Here is a 21,194-nt window from a genome sequence, read left to right as displayed (position 1 = left end):
CATTCTTCACTTTGTGCATTTTTTCATCTCGGTTGTAATGCCTGTGAACTTCCCACCACCCATGTGCCATCACCGTAATCCAGTGTACTCTTCCTGCCCCATTTTGAACCTCTTCCCCTCTCTGGCACCATAGTCATTCATTGTTTTTCATTTTCACTTTATTAAAACTGTTTTTTTTTTCTGGTCTCTTACGCTCCTGTTATGAGTATTATTCCTTTTCTTTCTGGCTTATTTCACTGAGCATGATCCCTTACAGCTCCACCATGTTGCTGCAAAAGGCATGAGAATATCTTTTTTGATTGCTGAGTAGTGCTCCATTGTCTATATGTACCACATCTTCTTGATCCATTCATCTACTTTTGGGCACTTGAGTTGTTTCCAGATCTTCCCTATTGTAAATAGAGCAGCAATAAACATAGGGGTGCAGGTTTCCTTTTGAATTAATGTCTTTGTGTGCTTTGGGTAGATACCTAGGCATGGGATTGCTGGGTCATATGGAGGCTTCGTTTTTAGCAGTTTGAGAAGCCTCCAAACAGCTTTCCGTAGTGGTTGATTCCAGATTTTTAAAATTTTAGTTCCTGACGAGAGGATAAACAGTAAATAAGTTACCTGGGTGCTCTTTGATACTAAACAAGGTATGTGAGAATAGAACATTCATGCAGGGCAGTATTAAGATTGATATATGGATTTAAAGAATAAAGGGCATGTAATCTTGACATTTCTTTAATGTTAATACTTGGGACTTACTGGATAAGTGTATAGAATTCAGCCTATACTTTTATAATCTCATTCAGACTAATTTCTGAATGGATTGTGTTTTATCTAGCATATGTTTACTATTGATATTAAGTACTCCTGGAAATTAGTGCTTTTAAGTCAGAAACTTATGACCTAAGTTGTAAACTTCATTATAAAAATTATTTTTGATTCTTGGGTATTTTGGTACCTGTTATCATATTTTTTTCCTGTTTCTCTTTTTTTCTTAAAAGTGAAATGAAATTTGAATCAAAAACTATATATAAGTGAGTCAGACATGTCAGTACCACAATATATTTGATGAAAAAATATCTAAGAAATTGATTTCCAGGATCATAATTTATAACACAAGTACAAGCCCTGCCTTTATTGTAGATGTGATGTTTTCTGTGGGCAATTAGAAGTTGTGTATTTTTTTCTGCAGTAGGAACATACAACATATATGAAGTGTTCGAGTCTCCACAGAATTGAAAAGTCAGTGTGGGTACTGTGCTTTGAAACAAGAATAATGTGGGCCTAAGGTGTTTTTTAATCTTTCATCTCTTTTAAGGATCAAATATCATTAGAAAAATAAGCCATGGGCATTACAAATGTGGTCTGGTGAAATTCAATATTCACAATGACAATTCAGAATATGAGCTCCTTGGGGGAAAGTTAACCCACCATTCCAAGTTTGCATCCAAATATCTTAAAATGTACCATTGGTTTTATGAAAAGGTTTTGATCTGCACTTTCAGTTTAAGTTCAAAAGAAAACCTACATTTTTTAAGTGTATTCCTTTTCTGAGGATATTTACTTTGAACTATAGCATATAGTTTTTCTCATAAATCTAACCTGCCACTATCTGTTTTTAAGACTTTGTAAACTTCAAGTGGTTATGATGTGTGAAGTTTGGATTAAACTAAAATTTTTAGAAAACACATGTTATATATTTTGGTTGTTTTGAATTTTAACATGAGCCAGTCAAAAACTTGAGTGTCTAGCATAGTAATATACTATACTCCATTACTGTAAGAAATCATAGAAAATTGCCCTTCCCCATCATGTTAACAATAGACAAATGAAGCAGCTGTTCTTATTCTCAAATGTAGTTGTTTGAAAAACCTGCACAACTTAATGAAAATGTCTCTACTCATAAAACTTAAAATGCTCACACATGGAAAAAGCCATAATGTTTTGGCAAATATTGCTTTGTTAGGAATGTAATGAGGTATACCTGCTTCATAACTAGAATTCTACATAAGTGGCATAAGTATAGGAAAAAGCCAACTGAAAATAATAAAAATAGGGTTCTGACAAAGGATAAATTAACACTCTTTAAATGTAGAGGTAGTCCTCATACACTTTTTGACTATGAAAGTTCATAGTATGTACTCCTCTCCATTTTTCTTTTCAGGTATAATTCTGGGATCATCATTTCTACTCAGTGTAAATGATTTTCTTCTTAAAACTAGTCTCAGAGAAAGAAGTCAGATCCTGATAGGACCATGCTGTTTTACTGCCAACCTGGAAACTAAATGGTGTAAACACAGTGGCAATCCAGGACCAGAACAGTCCATACCAAAGATATCCATCGATTTAAAAGGAGGTCTGCTACAGGTCTGTGGGGGATTGGCCACATTTTCCCCAAAAATTTTTAACTTGCCTTTGTTCATTTTTTTAACTGTATGAATACATGTTTGGTGTGGTAAGGAAGGATATTGTTATTAAAGGCTATTCTTATTAAATTTTTCTAACAGCTTTGTTGAGATGTGGCTCACATACCATATAATTCACCTAATTAAACTTACAACTCTGGGATTTTTTAGTATACTCAGTTATTTTGATCATCCCACAATCAATTTTAGAACATCTTCACGCATGTACCTAAACCTGTGTCCATTAGCATTCGCTCCCCATTACTAACTCCCGAGAGTCTTAAGTAACTACTAGTATAATTTATGTGACTGATGCCTTTCACTTAGGGTTTTCAAGATTTAGTAGAGGCTGCATTTCATTCCTTTTAAGGGCCAAAATAATATGCCATTGTATTACTCTACCACATTTATCCATTCATCATTTGATGGGCTGTTGGGCCCTTCTAGCTGTGGCGAATAATGCTGCTATTAACTTTGTGTGGTCATATAATTTCATTTCTCTTGGTTGTAAGACCAGGAATAGAATTACTGGGATATTAGCTTTTTTCTCCCCTTAATATGTAGACTTTTCTAATTACAAAGAAGTAATCTGTCTCAAGAACAGTGTCATTAGCAATATATAAAAACCATTTCCTAATAGAAGTATATAAGAAACACTCTCAATATTATGTCTCATGACTAATAAGTCATATTGCAACCTCTTCTGCATTTGGTTTCAGTAAAGCACCGTTTGTGTGAATAGTTTGTGTGAAGGTTTACAAAATGTTAATAATTTTCTGTTTGGATTGATTTGAATGTAATCTTCATATAGTTTGGTATCCTCAACTTGACATGAATTGAAAAAACTTGATTTACAATTACAGTTAGAGGAAGTGACTGCTTTGCTACTCATAGGAGTGTATTATACAAGAGTTTATTATTTTCATCGAAGTTTGGTTGTCTTGACTTTTCTCCTAGTTTTCTTACTGACACAGAATTAAATGTGGGGAGGGGAAAGTCTTAGTAACTTACTTTGGGCATTGCTTTAAAGATTTTCATCATCTATCTGAAATCCTATTTAGCACTGAACATGTGGCTTTGTTTTTTTTAATATCAAGAATATTAATTGGAATATCATTTTTCTCTGGCAGCAGAGTAACTCCACAAGAGCAAAGACAAAATATATCTTCTCAACATTATAAATTTAAAGGCTAAACACAGTGTTTTACTCTCTGACCTCACTTTTCACCTATTTCTAGTTTTCAGGATCTAATCATAAGATTGATTAGAGCAAAAATAGACACAGTATCATATATCTTCCCTTCATGTCTGAGACATCTTAATTCCAGAGAACTGATCCAAGCTTTAAGATTTGAAATTTAACCACAAGATAAGAGCATTGTTCTTTTAGCTCTGATATTCTACTGTATCTTCTGTACAGTTAAGTCTCAGGGACTGTAGAATGCTGTGTGTTGACACATTTTTAATAATTATAGAAATTACAAACTTTCTAAGGTCAGATTCTTTTTCTTTGAAGAGGAAAAATGCAAAAAAAGAACCTTATAATCAAGGGGTGTTTACTTACTCTCATGAAAAAATGTAGGAAACTATTCTACAAGGTTTTGTTTTTTTTTTTAAGATTTATTTATTTATGCATACAGAACTGGGGCACAGGCCAGAAGTACAGGAGCGGTGAGAGGATTCACCAGAGATGAAGTGGGGAGCAGAACAGGCCTCATGATGAAGTGGCTTTAGCTTCTTAGTGTTGTGCTTTAACCTGCTGCGCCACCAGGGAGGGCCACAAGGTTATTTTATTATCATTTTGGCCTAGAATACTTTTATGGCCTTCTCTGAGACTATAATAAGTAACCTTTGAACTCTTACTACTTAATTTATAAACATTATTTCACATTGACATAATTTAATAATCAATTCAGCATTTAAAATTGTTATTTACACTGTGTATTATGTAATAAAATTTCAATCCCATAGGTAAATTACTTCTTGGAAATTATTATTTAGCTATTATCAGTAATTACATTGTACATAATTTTAGACTTAGGTTAATTTAAATATGATTGTACCCAATTATCCTGCTGAGATATTTGTATTTAAAAAACACTAAAATTTTTCATGTGATTTTAAAGGTTTTCTGGGGTCAAGAACACTTGAATTGTTTAGCTCTTCTACATGAATTACTCAATGGATACCTTAATGAGGAGGGAAATTTTGAAGTGCAAGTTTCTGAAGCATTGTCACAGATGCCATCTCCAATGGAAAAGAATCAGTTATTTAAAAGTGAGCAAAGTTCAGATGATCTACGGACAGGTTTTTTTCAGTACATACAAGATGCTGGTAAGTAACAACAGCTTCATTCTCTGTGGGAGTGTGTGTGCGCATATGTGTTATAATTCACTAAGTAATACATTTTCAAGATCACTTGAAAGTACATTATCTGCAGTTAAAAAAATAGTACATTACTATTCAGTCTCCAGGGAATATTCTTGATTTGCTCTTGTTTCAAATGCTATAAAAATAATTAACCATTCCTTTATATGTTTTTCTTTTATCCTATGAATTTTCTCTTGCTTTAAAATACCAACATGTTCCCCTTCAAAAGGATTCATTTAATTCTACTTTCATTTGATAGAACCTTTGAAAATGCCTGGAATCTTTGAAGTCTTCTTTTACAATGAAACTGAAGATAGCCCTGGGATGATGCTGTGGAGATACCCAGAGCCTAGAGTGCTCACCCTTGTGCGAATAACTCCTGTGCCTTTCAACACCACAGAGGATCCAGATATCAGTACAGCAGACCTCGGTGATGTGTTACAGGTATGGAATGAATGTTCATTTTTAAATTAAAACATTGTGGAAAACAGCTGATCTGATATTAAGAAAAATGTTTGGTGCATACCAATTATTTCTGTCAAGAAATAATGCTTTCTAACTGACTTCTAGGTTCATTTCTAACTGAATTTTAATCTTTTATTAATCTAAGTTATTAGTGGCAACATTGTGTCAGTTGTATTCTCAATGGGGTATTTAAGATAGTGAGTGTATTCACTTGTGATGTGTTCTTCAACTCCTTGCTGCCATTAAAGAGGTAAGGAAGCATAGTGGTTAGAAGATGAACTATAGCCAGAATGTCTGGGTTCAGATTCTGGCTCTGCTACTTGCCAGCTATGTCACTTTACACATGTAACTTAAACTCTCAGCTACAGGTGTTTTGTTATGCTGTTTGTTTGTTGTTGTTGTTGTTGTTGTTTAAGATTTATTTATTTATGCATTCACAACTAGAGTACAGGCCAGAGGTGCAGGGGGTGAGAAGATTCACCAGAGGCAGAATGGGGAGCAGAACAGGCAGATGTACAGAAACACACTGAGGGGAGCAGCAGTCGGGTCAGGAAAGGTTCACCATGCCATGTGGGTCACCTCCTTGGCCAGGGATCGAACTCGTGCTGCAGTGGCTACGATAGCTTCATAGTGCTGTGCTTTAACCCATTGCGCCACCATGGAGGGCCCTGTTATGCTGTTTATCCTTCACTACAGTGAGGCTGATAATATTGTGATATCTATAAAAATTAATATTTGTAAAGCTAGGACAAAGCTGACACATACCAAGTGCTACAAAAGTCTGGGTACTACCACTCATGTGATGGCTACTGTCAAATATGTTTTCTAAAATAGAGGCACAAGGAGACTTAGACCAGGGAGACTTAGGAGTTGTCCACAAGATTTGGGCAGGGACTTGGCACATACAGAAAACACTGCATGTCACAAGCCTGGCAAATGTCAACAAGTGCTAAGGTGGTATCAGAGGTCCTGCCATAAGTCCTTCTTATTTGGAGAGATAGGAACTGAGATGTAGGCAGAATGTAAAGGTAAGATACTGGCTTAAGAAGCAAGACAGAATAGTACCTACCCTAATTTGAAAGGGAGAATTTGATCCCAGTAATGAGAGAAATACCATAACTGACAATTGCCGTGGAAGAAAAGAGCAGGACAGACAGAAGGTTGCCATGCTACTGAGCTCCTGGTTCAATCGTTAGGTTCTCTGACAAGGAGCTGATTTTTGTCCCAGTCTGGGCCAGCCCTCATCTGTGGAAATAACTCTCCATGTTGCAATCTTACAACCATACAAACTATTTTGTTTCCTTGGAACCTCTGTTGAGAACAGAAAATATGTTGCATGAAACATAGGTTTGATTCAGTATGACAGCTCTTTCCTTGAATAATCAGTGTGGGACTCTGGACTCGCTCCTGGGGATCCACTAACAGATAAGACTGTCTTTTCATATGCAGTTTTCAGTCTAGCAGTGAAGTTTCTGTGGTGGTTTGGGATAAATCAGTATTCCTAATATCAGCTTTCAAGGAGAATCTCTCTGCTGTATGTGACTCTATCTAGATCTGTGCCAGAGACACAGCTAAAGTATTTAACTGCCAATCCTCAATTGCAGGAAACATACAAAAAAAGACCCTTTATTAACTTGGTATTTTGCAGATAACATCAACTTTAAAGTCTCAATGGCTGCCTCCTGTCCCCTCTCTATTTTTTTTTTTCAGTATCTTTTTTTCCCCTTCTTTGTTTTTACTGACTTTAGGCAAAATGATCATCTCTCTGAGCCTTAATTTCCTCAGCTGAGCTTGGAAATGAATGTTATTTACCTTTCCAAGTGGTTTTAAGAATAAAGTGAAATATAATGGCTTAAAGCAAGCATGCCTTTTCTAGAGAGAACACTCAATACTGCTCCTTTCCTCCCTTATCTGCCCCGTCAGACACGAACCATTAAAAAACCTCTTCATTGGAAGTCTAGACTCAGTTGCTTTTCATTTCAACCTGTCCTGTGAAATTCTTGAAGAGAGTAAATTGTGTCTAAGGAAAACCTTCAGTAGTTCTGTCACCTTGCTAGAGTGAGGTTGAGGTCCCTATATAACCTCCCCATCTCCCACCAAACTTGTACTTTTGCTTGCTTACTCATAACCTGCTTTATTCAAACAGGCCTACTTGGCATACCCAAAATTAGTCTGTGACATCTCATTTCCATACTACTACCTCTTCATTTGAATCTCTGCTCTAATCTACTGAAATTCTATCCACACTTCCAGACAGGTCATGTACAATCTATTCCACAAAGCAAGCCTTTCCTGGAATGATCTCCAGATATGATGTTGCCTTCTCCTGAGGGCACTTTGTGGTACAATTTTTATCCTGTTTCTCAGCTTACTCTCTCAGACTCAGATCTTGTCTCTCTGCTAGTTTGTAGGTTTCCCCAAGAAATGATCGTGGCTGACATATCATTGTGTCCCTTACAGTTGCACTGCAATAGAAATGTTCAATAAGTATATTGAGTGAATGAATGTATTAATGTCCATGTCCCTTTTTGTATTTTCCCCAAAAGTTACATTGTTTAGCATTATTTTATGGGCTATAGAATAAGTTTTCATTTTACAAACTGAATTGTGACAGGATGCACTGTGTTGTGCTTCTGGAGTATTATCTACTCTAAACACACAGTCTAATGTCATTACGTTAAACAGGCTTTTGGTGAGGTCACTGAAGCACACCTCCCAAGCACACCTTCCCCCAGACAGAGGCTAGTTGATAAATACAAAATTAATTTCCTTGGGCTTAGACCTAAAAACAAGAGCGTTTAGAGCCTAGACCTTTTTCTTCCAGACCATTTAGTTCATATAAAGCTAAATTTACAGAGTTCACTTATACAGATTTCCTATATTTGATATTTATACACACACACACATTTTTCTGTGATTAATAATGGGGCTTATAGACATACTCCCCATATGACTTTATAAACTTTAACTTGGAGTTATTGTGGAAGATACAACATTAAATCAAATAATCATATTCTGATCAATGACATAGAAAAATATTTAGGAAGAAAAACAACTTATTTTGTTATCAGTTTATAATTTTCTCAGGTTAAATTTTAAGTGTTAATATAGATGTCAGTAAAAATTGGGCTCAGCTTTATAGTTGTTAATGTTCATTTTTAGTTTACTAAAATTACTATATATGTATTTTTTCCTGATCCCTTACATTCCTGCTGTGAGTAAAACCAGAGATGAAAAGATGTACAAAATGAAGGATGTAAAAATATATATATTTTTTTATTTTTTAATTAGACCCTGTAGGTGTAGTAATGCCTTCAACATGGAATGAGTTTCATTCTGTTTAAACGAACATAAGAAAAAGACGTTTCTGACAAACTAAGTTTTCCTCTCACCTCATCCTGTTGCGTACACTCCCTACTCAGGATTTCCACTTTGGAAATATGCTTATTCCCAGATTGTAAAGTTGTCATTCACCCCTTGTAATATAATTGGTAATGGATATTTTAATTCTCACCTGGATCTGCCATGGTGCTTGTTCTTACTCTTTCAATACTGTATTCTTGTTTTCATGTTTATTTTCATTTTGTTTTCTATTTAGATGTCTTCATTTAGTTTGTGAGAAAAATAGGCCGAACTAAATATCATTTTTCCCCAAGGAGCTTAAGTATAGAGCTTAAACATTAAAGTTCAAGATGAACACAAACTGAATTGCATAGAAGCAATTTAAACATACAGCAAGCAAAGTTAAAGAAGTAATGTGGAAGATGAGTTTGGTGTTGAAGGAAAAGGAAAGATGTAAGGGCTAAAGTTAGTACTTCTCTAATATAAGAAATATGTAGGATTTATATAAGATTCTAGGTGTTAAGATCAGAGAAAAAGGAACAAGAATCTTTAAATAATTTGGGGGAAAATTGATACAGTTCACAAAACTTTACATTAGAAAAATTAAACTTAGATTAGATCTGCATCTTCAGAAAGATGTGATAGAATTTTAAAAATGAGGACGTAAACGCATCTCTTTTTTTCTTACTTCAGCGTATTTCTCACCAACAGTAATTAAATATATGTTCAGTGTTAGGGGAGAGTAGAAAAACTTATGGACAATGAGGGTATCAAAGGACAGGAGGTCTGTCCCTACAAGGCTTTTAATCTAATTTAAAAGAAAGGGCAAAATTGCACATACAGACTTATAAAGTAATAAACTAGGTAACTGAATATAGATTCAGATAAAGCCATACATTAATATAGGAGGAGACAGGTCATTTGGACAATTCTGACATCTGAAGAGTAATTTATTCATATAAAAGAATAAATTGGCTACTAAAGCTAAATGATTTCATAGCATATTTTCAGTTAAAAAGGCATTTTCAAGGTTTAAATTTTGGTGCAGAATTCTTGTTTGAAAAAAATGACTAAAGTCCTTAAAAGAGATCTTCTCAAGGAAAACAGGAAGAAAAAGGACAAAAGCAAATTGTGTCATTTGTTTACTTCTGGGGTAGAAGGAGAACTGTAAGCCAAAGAAATCAATCCACTTGTGCCCAATTCACTTTTGTTTATCCAGTTCAAAAGTTAGGGAAATTAATTTTTAAAGAAATACTGATACGATTATAAAATTCAAAGTAAAACCACAGAGGAACAGTAGAGAACAAAAATTGCATACTTAGAAATCAGTGAGAGTGCTGTTTTTGTTCTGTATGTTATGATCATCTTTTTGTTTTATGATCATCTTTTTGTTCAGAACTGTGCTGAGCATTTTGCATACATCACTTCATTTAATCTCAGTTTGTTCTGTAAGGCAAGCATTAACCTCATCGTATAAGTATAAAACTGAGGACAGGAGAACTTAATTGACTGATTCTGAGTCACAAAATGTACAAGTGGGAGAGCGAGAATTTCATAGCAGGTAATGAAGGCTTATAATCTACACCCTGTATCTAAAACATTGGTATAAGAGTATTCCAGATTACACATTTAGGTGATAGTTATTCTGTTGAAATGTACAAACAGTGAAAATAAAATTAGCTTTACTTCATACTGTTAAAGTGTGAAATAATCAGACAAAGATATGAAAAATAACCTTAAATATATAAAAACTCCCAGACACACAAGGTGGATTTGAGTGTAAGCTATCTGAAGAGTATTTCCTTCAGGAGTAGAACTGGCCAGTTCTAAAAACCTCAAAGACTCACAGAAGCATTTGTTGGCAAAAACCCTCCTGACAACATCCGAAGAAATGGTGCCCAAATGTCTGGTTCACCTGGTAGCTATATCCCTTTTATGGAGATGAATGCAGCAGCTGTCAAATCGTTGTGTATAGCGATCGAATCTTGTAGCCATCCAAACAACCTTCTAATAGTTTGGCTCCTAAAGCAATCTATGTACCTAATACCTCACTGCTCAGGCCAGCATCAGTTCTGGGCTGCTGTTCAGTTACATATCTCCTGATAAACTAGTAACTTGGCACCTGGTTATATCTTCATCTCTAGCAACTTTGTTGCATGACTCAGTCTTCCTAAGGCTACTCCATGCTAGGACACAATGGTAATTTTCTGAGACTGCAAGATCAATGGCCAGATCTTAAATTGCAATGAATCCATCACAATTAGTACCTTCTAAGGCTACCTACTTTCCCAGCATTCTGGCCTTTCCCAAATGTCATCTGTGTTTACAATGTGTCACAAACCTTTCCAAACAAACCTTGACACTCACTACTTTAAAGACTTGTAAGAAGTAGAGCTAATGTATGTAAAGCACCTGGCATAGTGCCTTATATAAAGACTTAGTAAGTTTTCATTAACTCAAGCAATGTTAGCTGCTGTCATCACCATCACCACTCTATCACTTGATCAAAGAACCTGTATTCTAAAATGTTAGGCCAAGAGAGCCATTTTTCTGGACTTCTTAGCATTTACAGTCTGTTAACCTTATAATAATGTTGGCTTTGACTGTGATGATGAAATGCTTTTGCTGACTAAGCATAGTTTTTATAGAGATACCACTTCTTTCACAGCTACAGTCAGTAACCTACGTGATGGTAAAGCAACTGTATCCTCTGGGTTGCAAGTAGTAGAAACCACATTGAAGCCAGTTTGCTTAAAAAAAAAAAAAGAAAAAAAAAGGACTCTAGATAAAGTGGATAAAGTGGAGAGTGCTAAGGCTGTCGGCAAAATACAGCTATGTCTCTAGGAAGATCTAACTTAGAATGGAAGCTAGAGGCCCTAGGAAGTATTTACTGTTACTTTTCTCTGCTTTGTTTCTCACATCTGCTTTGCTCTTCCTTCACATCAGAGTAGTCTTTTTCTTCATCCTTTTCAGACCATCTCATTATCTCCCCATAGTCCCATAGTCACATTCACAAGTCTGCTCAACCTCCAGCCCACTTCTTCGTTCCTGAAGACTTAGTTTGGTGTCAGCTATGGCCATGACGTAGAGTCATATTCTACAAAGGTGCCTGTGAATCATGGGTCATTATTAGCCTTGCAGATATCCCCAGGCAGACCCATTTTATTTCTGCTGCATTTCATTTCACATCTTTTATTGCTCTCCTGGTCCAACCTTGGCTAACTAGACAGGTGCATGGTCACACTGGCCTTACAGTCAGCTGCTCTTTTCCAAGGTGATGGTCTCTGAAGGTCTGCAGAATGGTTTCTGCTCTTCTAAGAGGGATGGAAGAACCCTGCTCTTTTAAATGTTTGCAAAAGAATTGGTACTGGCAAAGGGTCTCTAGAAAAATGCCTCACTAAAAAAATTTACTCCTTTCTGCTATGTTTTCCAGCTTTTCCTTTACAAATTTCTGGCAAAGCTATTTCTCTCTGTACATCAAAGGCTATCTGCATCTGGAGAAAAGCCTTACACTACTTCAGAAAGTTTCTCATTGTCCATCTCTCTCATCCCCACTCCACCCCACCCCCAATATAGATTGGTCAGAAGTCTGTATCTTTCCCCATATATGAAATATGCTCATATATGATGCTCACTGTGCATAACTTAGTGATGACTTAATTCTATTTAGTGTTCTAATAACATTTTATCTTACATATTTATCCACAGACTGATGTAAAGCTTCACTAAACCTTATAGCTGTATGGATTTTATATCTTTTCATAATTACAAGGAAGAATGTCTCAAGTCAGACAGTAATACTTGATATTACCCAATAAATTAAAAACTAGACTCTTGCTGCTTTAAACTTGACTTTACAAGTTTCCTGTAATTCTAAAGCACATGGACCTGGTATCAGCACATGGTGACACTACAGAAAGAGAATCTTTTTGAGAGTTATTTGCAATCTAATATGATTTGCCTCTTCCACGCACAGCTTAAAAAGAATTAAGGAAGTGTTCTTGGGTGTTTCTTTTCAGCTATGTTAGGCGTATCACTTATAGTTGCACACATGTTCCCAGAATCCTGAACTTTTTATTTTATAAGCACCTCCTGCCCACTGGCAGCTGTACTAATGTGTCCCAGAAGGCTTTGCTCCTATCCATCATCTTTAGGAGAAGTGCTCAAAGCCAGATATGAGATTCATTGTTGTTGAAATGTAGAAAAGAAAAAGCAGTCTTGGGGGCTTTGGGGAAGTAAGAGAGAAAGCCAGATTCTTAGAAAATAAAAGAAGGGAAAATATCCTGTGTACCCAACAGATACAGTAATAAATGGTTTTGAATGATGGTAACAGTGCTGGATTGACTACTAAGTATTTTGCATCCAGAAGCCTTTGGCTCTTTTTTGGACATTAAGTGGAAACCTAACATAAAGTATTCCCTGAATATACTTTTAATCATTCTGTCTTTGTAAGTTGTGAACATATGAAAAAAGGATGTAGGAATTTACTGAAAAGAATGCTGAGGAATCTGACAGGATGGTGGCAGGATGAAGATGCAGGCTTACCTCCTCCACATATTTACAACCAAATTATAACAAAGCAAAGTTAGCAATGCCTGAAGCATAAGTAGATTTACCAGGAGCAATGGTACAGCAGAAGGTGGTAGGAATAGCTGTAATTAAACTATATTTAGAGTAACATCAGAGCAGAAAAACCCACAAGAGGTAGAGCAACTGGGTATGAAACCCCGCTATAGTAGTTAACTCAAGGACACATGCCTACATTGAGGACTTTAGAAAGCAGTCACTACACTATAGAAGTGGTGCACAGAGTTGGGGTGCAAGACAAAAGATACACCACCAGGAGTACTAGTACTAAGAGTGCTCTGTAGGAGTCAGGATGTAGAGTGTTAATTACTGACTTGAGCCTGAGATTCTTAAACTAAAACAGTCAATGGCTGAACCCAGCACAAAGAGCCTGCTTGGATCTCCTGTGTCTATTTATAAAAAAAGACTATTATTTGCAGCCTGAGACCAATCTGTGAAATACCTGTCTTATACATACTCAAGACAAAAGCTGAATGTTCTCACCAACCAGAGTTTGGAACACATGGATCTTTCTTAATAACAGGAGCAACCTACTTTGGATAAGGCTCAAAAAGCAGAGAACAATTCCCAGCTTCTTACCTATCTTCTCTGCAGTCCTTACCCAATGTTATATATATTGTTTAACCATAGCCTAGAGGGTGGGATAAGCACAAGCAAGGCCCTTTGGCCAAGGAGTTGGCCTGTGGGATGGCTCACTATTGATCCCTACCACACCATTCATGTGTTTGCATCACTGTAGGAAACTTGAGCTCTGGATGCACACTGGAGGCAACCTTTCAGTGCTCTCCTGTCCCATTTCCTTTCTACTTACTACTACCCTTTACCAGCACAGTATCCTGGCCATTTGACAGGTGCAAAGATCAATCATTGAAATAATAGATACCTAAAGTTTCTAGGTAAACTTCTAGGATCACAGCAACTTCCTGCGGAGGGGTAGAAATCCACATTACTAGGAGAAGAAAACTCATTATACAACTAATTAAAACTAAGAATGAGAAAGAGTCACAAATGCTGCAGGAAAAACAAACAAATAAACACACACACACAGGAAGCCTCAGTCCAGCAGAAAGCTGCAAAATATGCCTGAAAAGGAAGTTAAGATAGTGGTTGTTACCATGGTACTATAAAGATCGAGGAAATATGAGACTAGAGCAACTAGCACTAAATATACAATATACTAAAAGAAAATTTGAAAATGGGTCTCAACAGTAGACACACAAGTAATGCAGAGAAATTAGTGAAACTTGAAAGCATAGTGACAGAAAACACACTCTAGGAAAGCAAACAGAAAAAAATTCAAAAGTATGAAAACAGTATTAGAAAATTTTTGGGTTAACTAAACAGAAACAATATCTGCATAATGGTGGTGGGGGGCGGGGGTAAGAAGAGACAGACAGAAATTTTATTTAAAGAAATAATTACTGAAAAACATCCCAAGCAGGAATATAAACTAGACATTGTCATCCAAGAGGACCAGAGAATTTCAAACAAAATAATATCAGTCCTAGGTGTTACAAGACACATAATAGATTATAAGAAATCAGTGACAAGGACAGAGTATCAAAAGCATCTAAAATAGAGTTTTCCCTGAATGTAATGTAAGTACTGTATACTGACTATAGAATGGTAGAGTAGGGAAAGAGTGGCTAGGAGACAGCTAGAACTCCCCACTAGCATCCACTCCTGAGGATCCAAGTACACCCTTCTCTGCTGTGTTCCATCCTGTGACCTCTTCTGCTTCTTGCCGGCTTGGGAAATGCGTCATCTGCCCTCCAATGCAATAAGAGAACTCTTCATTATTGAATAGTCTGCTAACGCAGAATTTGTAGGAAAACTTAAAAGTTTTTTTATAAAAGCTTGAAATGCTGGTATTCTTTACCTTGCAAAAAAGTGAGAGGTGGGGACGGAATCTGTCAATAAGATGTGCTTTTCAAGTAAATGGAAAACATTTGCAAAGTGGAAGAATACTGAAGTCATTTTTGTCCTGTTATTTTATTTGGTAGTAGAACTTTTATTAGCCTATTTCTCTTTTCCTATTAAATACTTCTACATTAAAAAGGCAGAGGTGGGGGTAGCATTTCTTTCTAAAGAACTATGTTTAGCCATTAGAGTTTACTGCTCAATATTAAAAAAGTTATTTTTAAAAAAAGATGGTGAATATTAGTTAATGATCTGTGATTATTTTTTAGGTTTTTATGAATTATTCCCCTCCCAAATAGAAAAATTTTACACCTATGAGATTTACAGTTGAAATCATTATTCATAAAGTATAAGTTATTTTTTAAAACTACATTGTTCAATAGACTAACAAACAGAAGAAGAATTAAGTACAGAAAGGCAATACAGCTTAGCTTCTAAAGAACAAAGAACCTGGTACCATGGTCTGGATCTAAATCTGAGATCTGCTGAGTGATCTTGGCCAAAAGACAATTTTTCTGTACTTCAGCTTCCTCCTCTGTAAATGAGGCATAATAATAGCTCTTAAATCAGTGTCTAGCACATAATTCGTGCTATATAAATATTAGCAATAACTACTTTCCTTTGAGGTTTACTATATGCAGGTGTCAATTTGCCGGAAGAAATACAAGTTTTGATTACAAATTACAAATTCTTTATTCCTTTGCTCAGCCTTTCAGAAAGGCATTGCTCTACAAAATTCATTTTTGTATTTTACAATAAGCATATGTTCCTTACTCAGCTCCTAGCTAGGAAAAAAATCAAACTTGAGGACCCTGCGTGTTTTGTAACAGCATTTTCAAATGCTGTTAGCACTTTTGGGGGCAATTTTATTGAGATAAAATTCAGATACCATACCCATTTAAAGGGTACCATCCATTGATTATACAACCACAGAATTGTTCAATCATCACATAATCAATTACAGGGCATTTTCATCATCTCAAGAAGAAACCTAGTATCCATTAGCTATTACCCTCAAGTCTGTCTATACCCCTAACCAACCACTACACCTCTGGACATTTCATATAAATTAGGTAGGACAGAGTCTTTTATAAAAAAAGATTTATTTATTTATACATACAGAGCTGGGGTACAGGCCAGAGGTGCAGGTGCCATGAAAGGATTCACCAGAGACAGAGTGGGGAGCAGAACAGATCGACTGATGAAGTGCACTACTGAGGAGAGCAGCGGGCAAGTCAGGAGAGGTCTGCCGTGCCATGTGGGTCACCTCCAGGGCAAGGATCAAACTCACGCTGAAGTGGCTTTAGCTTCTTAGTGTTGTGCTTTGACCTTCTGTATCACCAGGGAGGCCCGGACGCGGTCTTTTGTAACTGGCTTCTGTTGTTTAGCATAATTTTTCACAATTTATCCATGTTTTATCATGGATCAGTATTACTGCCAAATATTACATTGTATGGATATACCACATTTAACTTACCTACCATTTATCAGTTTGAGAGCAATTTTAGAATCCTTATGTTGTACCTAATCTATGTTCTGTTTTACAAACTGGGCCAGAAAGTGATGGCAATGATCAATAATATCTATCATCCAATATTACACAGTCTGTTACTGAAAGTGCAGAGAAAGAAGTTGATATAGTAGGAGATGAGCTTGAAAAGTAGCTTTAAGCCAGATAGAAGAGCATTGAATTTTAGATGCTATGCTGAGATTTTGAGTGTTTTCTCCATAAGTACTTTATTCTGTGAAGTTCATTAAAGTTATGAGGCCGAGCAATGACCATGGTCAATTAAGGCAGGAAGACCAATTCAGAGCAGTTACTCAGCAATAATGAGAATGCCAGTAGGAATAGGAAGGAGGAAATAAATGTAAGAAAGAGAAGAAGGTAAAGTCACACGTTTCAATGTCTGTTTATGGGCAATGGTAGGAGGGGGAAAACAGATGATTCTCTGGATGTAGCCTAGGATACTGAATGGATGGAGCATCTTTAGGGAGGATTGGGAATATTAGAGGAAAAAAATGTGGTAGTCAGGATTATGGAAGAGATACTAAGTTTCTCTTCAGCACTTAAAATTTTAAGGTTTAGGAGGAATAATTATGACTATTTCTACCACAAGTTTATAAATATAGGCTTAAAGTTCAGTAATAGTATCAGATTTCTTTAAGAAATGATATGGAGAGTCATACTCAAAGAACTAAATATTGGAGCTATTACATTAAAAATAGAAGTCTGTACAAGAGTGAAAAAGTCAAATATGAGAACTGAGAATAGTACCATGAGAATCTGAAATCCAGTAAGTAAACGGTAGATTAGGAATTGTGGTTGATTGAATAGTACTCCCCTCCAAATTCCTGTTTGCCTAGAACACCAGAATGTGACTTTATTTGGTAATAAGGTCTTTGTGGATATAATTAGTTATGATGAGGTGATACTAAATTAAGAATGGGCCATAATCCAACAAACAACTGGTATCCTTGTAACAAGAGGGAAACTTGGACAGACAAAGATGCATGCGGAAAAGGCCATGTGGAGGTAGGCAGAGATTGTCTTCATGACAGGGATCATGGGAAGCCTCCAGAAGCTGGAAAGAAGCAAGGGAAGCGTCTCCCCTAGATCCTTCAGGGGAAGTATGACCCAGCTGACCTTGATTTTCACTTCCGACGTTCAAAACTGAAAAGATAAATTTCTGTTGTTTCATGCCACCAAGTTGGTGGTAATTTAGTGGAGAAGCCCTAGGAAATTAGTACAAGAATCAACAAAGGAGTGGTCATGAGAGAAGGTCCTAGGAGACTCAGTGTCAGGAAGTTCAAGCATAGTGAAAACTTTCAAAACTTTTAAAAGCTTGGGACTATAATGGCTATAAATGTTAGAGAATGTTGTACAAAGAGAAAAAAACAATCCATGAATTTGCCAACTTTGAGATTGCTGCTGATTCAGAGAACTGTTCCACTCATGAGGGCATGGTGGCAGAATATTTACCCTGCAATAACCCATCTCTTTGCAGTCCTTGCTTGGGCCACTTTCAAGGTGCTTAATTGTTTGACATCCTCACTAGACCAAGGCCTTGAGAACTCATCTAGAGTCTAGATCATAATAGTTAATGAAGAAGGGAAGTGTTTGTGGGAGAAATTGAAGAATTGTGCTAAGTTTGGAATTTAAAAAGTTGACTTTATTGTACACTTTATTCTATGAAAGCAGTTATTGGTAGGAAGACTTGAAGGACAGGTTTGAGTGATAAGAACCATTCCTTAGGATAGGAGAAATCAGGAAAGATGACAATTTTTTTTTTAAAGTCATGAGATGACAATGGCAAGATATAAAATAAGGTTTGGAGCACATCCATATGCTGTTTTATACTAGCTACCCAACCTTTACAAATGATGTTATAGGTTAGGAAAAACAGTATCGAGAAGATCTTAAGATTTCAGGATTGGAAGTGGTAACTTTACTTATTTTGTTGTTCTCATTTATTGTTCCACTATTTAGTGCCAGTATTGTCCTCTAAGTTACATGTAATTATCTCACTTAATTCTCACAATGCTACAAAACTATTATCATTCATATTTTCTCATTTTACAGATGAGAAAATTTACACTCAGAGATTAAATAACTTTCCTACTACTAATAGCAAACCTTAGGTTCCTTCTCAGGTATTCTGATGCCAGAAGTTACATTTTTAACTATAGAAGTGGATATTTACTTGTAGATTGGTTAAAAAATTCTGTGTCATATGAATTTGAGGTACTCCAGGGCATCCTATTGAATATGTCCCTCCTAAAACACACTTTCACACTTTCACACTTTGCAAGTCCATGGATATGATCTAAAGCAGCAGCCTCCTCCAACCCCAAACATTTTGAAATGATCTCTTGTTTACCATCTCATTTTCTTTTTTCTAAAGATTTATTTACTTATACATACAGAACTGAGTATGAGGTATAGGGGCAGTGAGAGGATTCACCAAAGACAGAGTGGTGAGCTGGACAGGCAGATTGATGAAGGACACTGCTGAGGAGAGCAGCAGGTGAGACAGGAGAGGTCTGCTGTGCCATGTGAGTCACCTCTGGGATTGGGGATCAAACTCATATTGAAGCAGCTGCAGCCAGCTTGCAGTGCTGCACCCTAACCTGTTGCACCACCAAGAAGGACCCTCCATCTCATTTTCCATCCAAATTCTATATTCTACTCTATAGTGCATTTTTATTAGTTTTACTATTCCATAAGAGTATTTTAATGGTTGTCTCATTACCTATATTAATCAGGAAGTGGGTGAGATTCTCTTGAGTTTTATAAAATTGATCTAAACCAAAGCATGTGTCAGACAGCTTTCTCTGTCTTGGTGTCACAATGTTTTCAAAGCCTAGACTTACATAAATAAGTAACTACAGATGGTGACCAATTCTTCACTGTTTTATCAGCCACAGAGTGGTGAATCACTGAGTAAAGATGTTTAGCTTGCTGCCAAAACAGCTAAATAATATGTTGGTTTTAGGCTACTATTAGAAAGAATTTTGATAGTGTGTTTTCTTGTTAACAGTTCTCTTGTATCATATATTGGACTGGAATGGTTGCTTACGCCAGTATGTAATAAGAACACAGCCTCTTTTAACTGTCCCAAGGAAGAGTCCTCATCAAAGAGTATTTTCAGTGAACAAAGATGAATAATGTGGTTGTTCTTTGCTTTTTGTGAGTCTCACTATAGATAAACTGAACCAAAATTCTCAAAGGACTCATTTTCACCACCATCAGCTTTCTCATCACAGTGATTTCACTGCAGTGATCTTGAAACATACACAAACACACACACACACACACATACACATATGTGGATCCCAGCAGACCACCGAGCAAGAAGGAGGTAAAACACTGAGGTCAGTTAACATCACACCGGATACTCGAATCCTCCCAGTAGTGCTGAAAACCTGTATCTCCCTGACAGTGTAGAGAACCCACCAGCTTCCAGACACTTGATCCCAGAGCACAATGCTGTGATGAGCTTCTCTGCCTACAATGTCAAGTGGCATAAAGGGTGAGCAGGACACCATTCTCAGACTCCCCATCTGTTACATTGCCAACCTGTTCTATATGTTGTGGAATGATACCTCACACCTAGTAGTCCTAAAGATATCCCAGGACCTCCACATCACCTCCCTCCAGAACCTGTATGCCCAACATTCCAGAGGCCTTACAGCAGGCTCACTGTCAGAAGGTCGAGTGGTACAGGTTGGAAGTATATTGCCTGGTGATTCTGGCTACAGAGAGCAAGGTTACTACAAAAGAACTATACTTTCTTCTTGAGCAAGACTTCCAGATTATGTAAAGTCCACCATCGACTTTCTGTATAGAGCCATATTTTATGGGGCCTGAACACCTATCCCCCCCCCACTTGCTCCATCACAGTGAAACTTCCATCCAAGTAGACTGAAAAAGCCCCACTAGATGGTTGTTGGCACTTTTCCCTTCTCTGACTATGGACACACAGGTGGCATCTCACTCTTATCCTTCTCCATGCAGACAGCACCATGCCCAGACAATTAGTAAACTGAGCACCACAGCTGCTGGGCTGCCACAGAACCAATGCTGACCATGCATTCCGTCTGTCAGTGTAGGAGTCACTGCGATCCACTGTGCTTCTGCACCAGTACAGCATTGCTGGGACCTTGGCGTACAAGGTCTGTGGCATCTCTTCAGGGGCAATCAAAAGTTCCTGCTGCTGAACCTGTGACTCTTTATGCCCAAGAATGAGAGCCAACACTTCAAGAACTTCCTAGAGACCATCATGTGAAGAATGGTGCAATAGCCACAGCTTTGACAGGTCGAGTAGGCTATGAGTTCCACCTCCAGTAGGCAGAGGTATAGTGGGCAGCTCCAATAACTGCACTGTGGGATGGGAACCACTGGGATGGCTTCATCTCTACATCAACTTCAACATTGAGGTGTGGGACTGCAGCAAGGACCAAGCCTTGTGCTGATTGGACCAAGGGACTCCTGGGGTCCCCCATGCACCCGCCCTTCAGGCTCAAGACTGGGGCTGAGTAAGAGACTCTAGGCCCAGGCCCTTTATGCTGTGAATGGGGTTCTGCTGCCCTGGAACAACTCCAGTGTGGAGACAGAAG

At 37.1% G+C, this 21,194-nt stretch overlaps 1 protein-coding gene across 2 annotated transcripts in view; it reads left to right on the top strand.

Annotated features, from left to right (window-relative positions):
* Positions 1-21,194, top strand: part of VPS13B (vacuolar protein sorting 13 homolog B (yeast)) — a 561,763-nt gene that overhangs the window by 426,818 nt on the left and 113,751 nt on the right. For both annotated transcript variants that reach the window (XM_004679695.2, XM_004679696.2), the window contains exons 37-39: positions 2,153-2,355; positions 4,520-4,727; positions 5,023-5,207. In XM_004679695.2, coding sequence (XP_004679752.1) covers positions 2,153-2,355; positions 4,520-4,727; positions 5,023-5,207 — 596 coding nt within the window. The remainder of the gene's footprint in view (positions 1-2,152; positions 2,356-4,519; positions 4,728-5,022; positions 5,208-21,194) is intronic.

Source organism: Condylura cristata, unplaced genomic scaffold (genome assembly GCF_000260355.1).
Source record: "Condylura cristata isolate star-nosed mole 26May11 unplaced genomic scaffold, ConCri1.0 scaffold00009, whole genome shotgun sequence".
NCBI classification, from domain to species: domain Eukaryota; kingdom Metazoa; phylum Chordata; class Mammalia; order Eulipotyphla; family Talpidae; genus Condylura; species Condylura cristata.
Note: the sequence above shows the minus strand (reverse complement) of the source record. Positions and strands in the feature narration are given on the sequence as shown.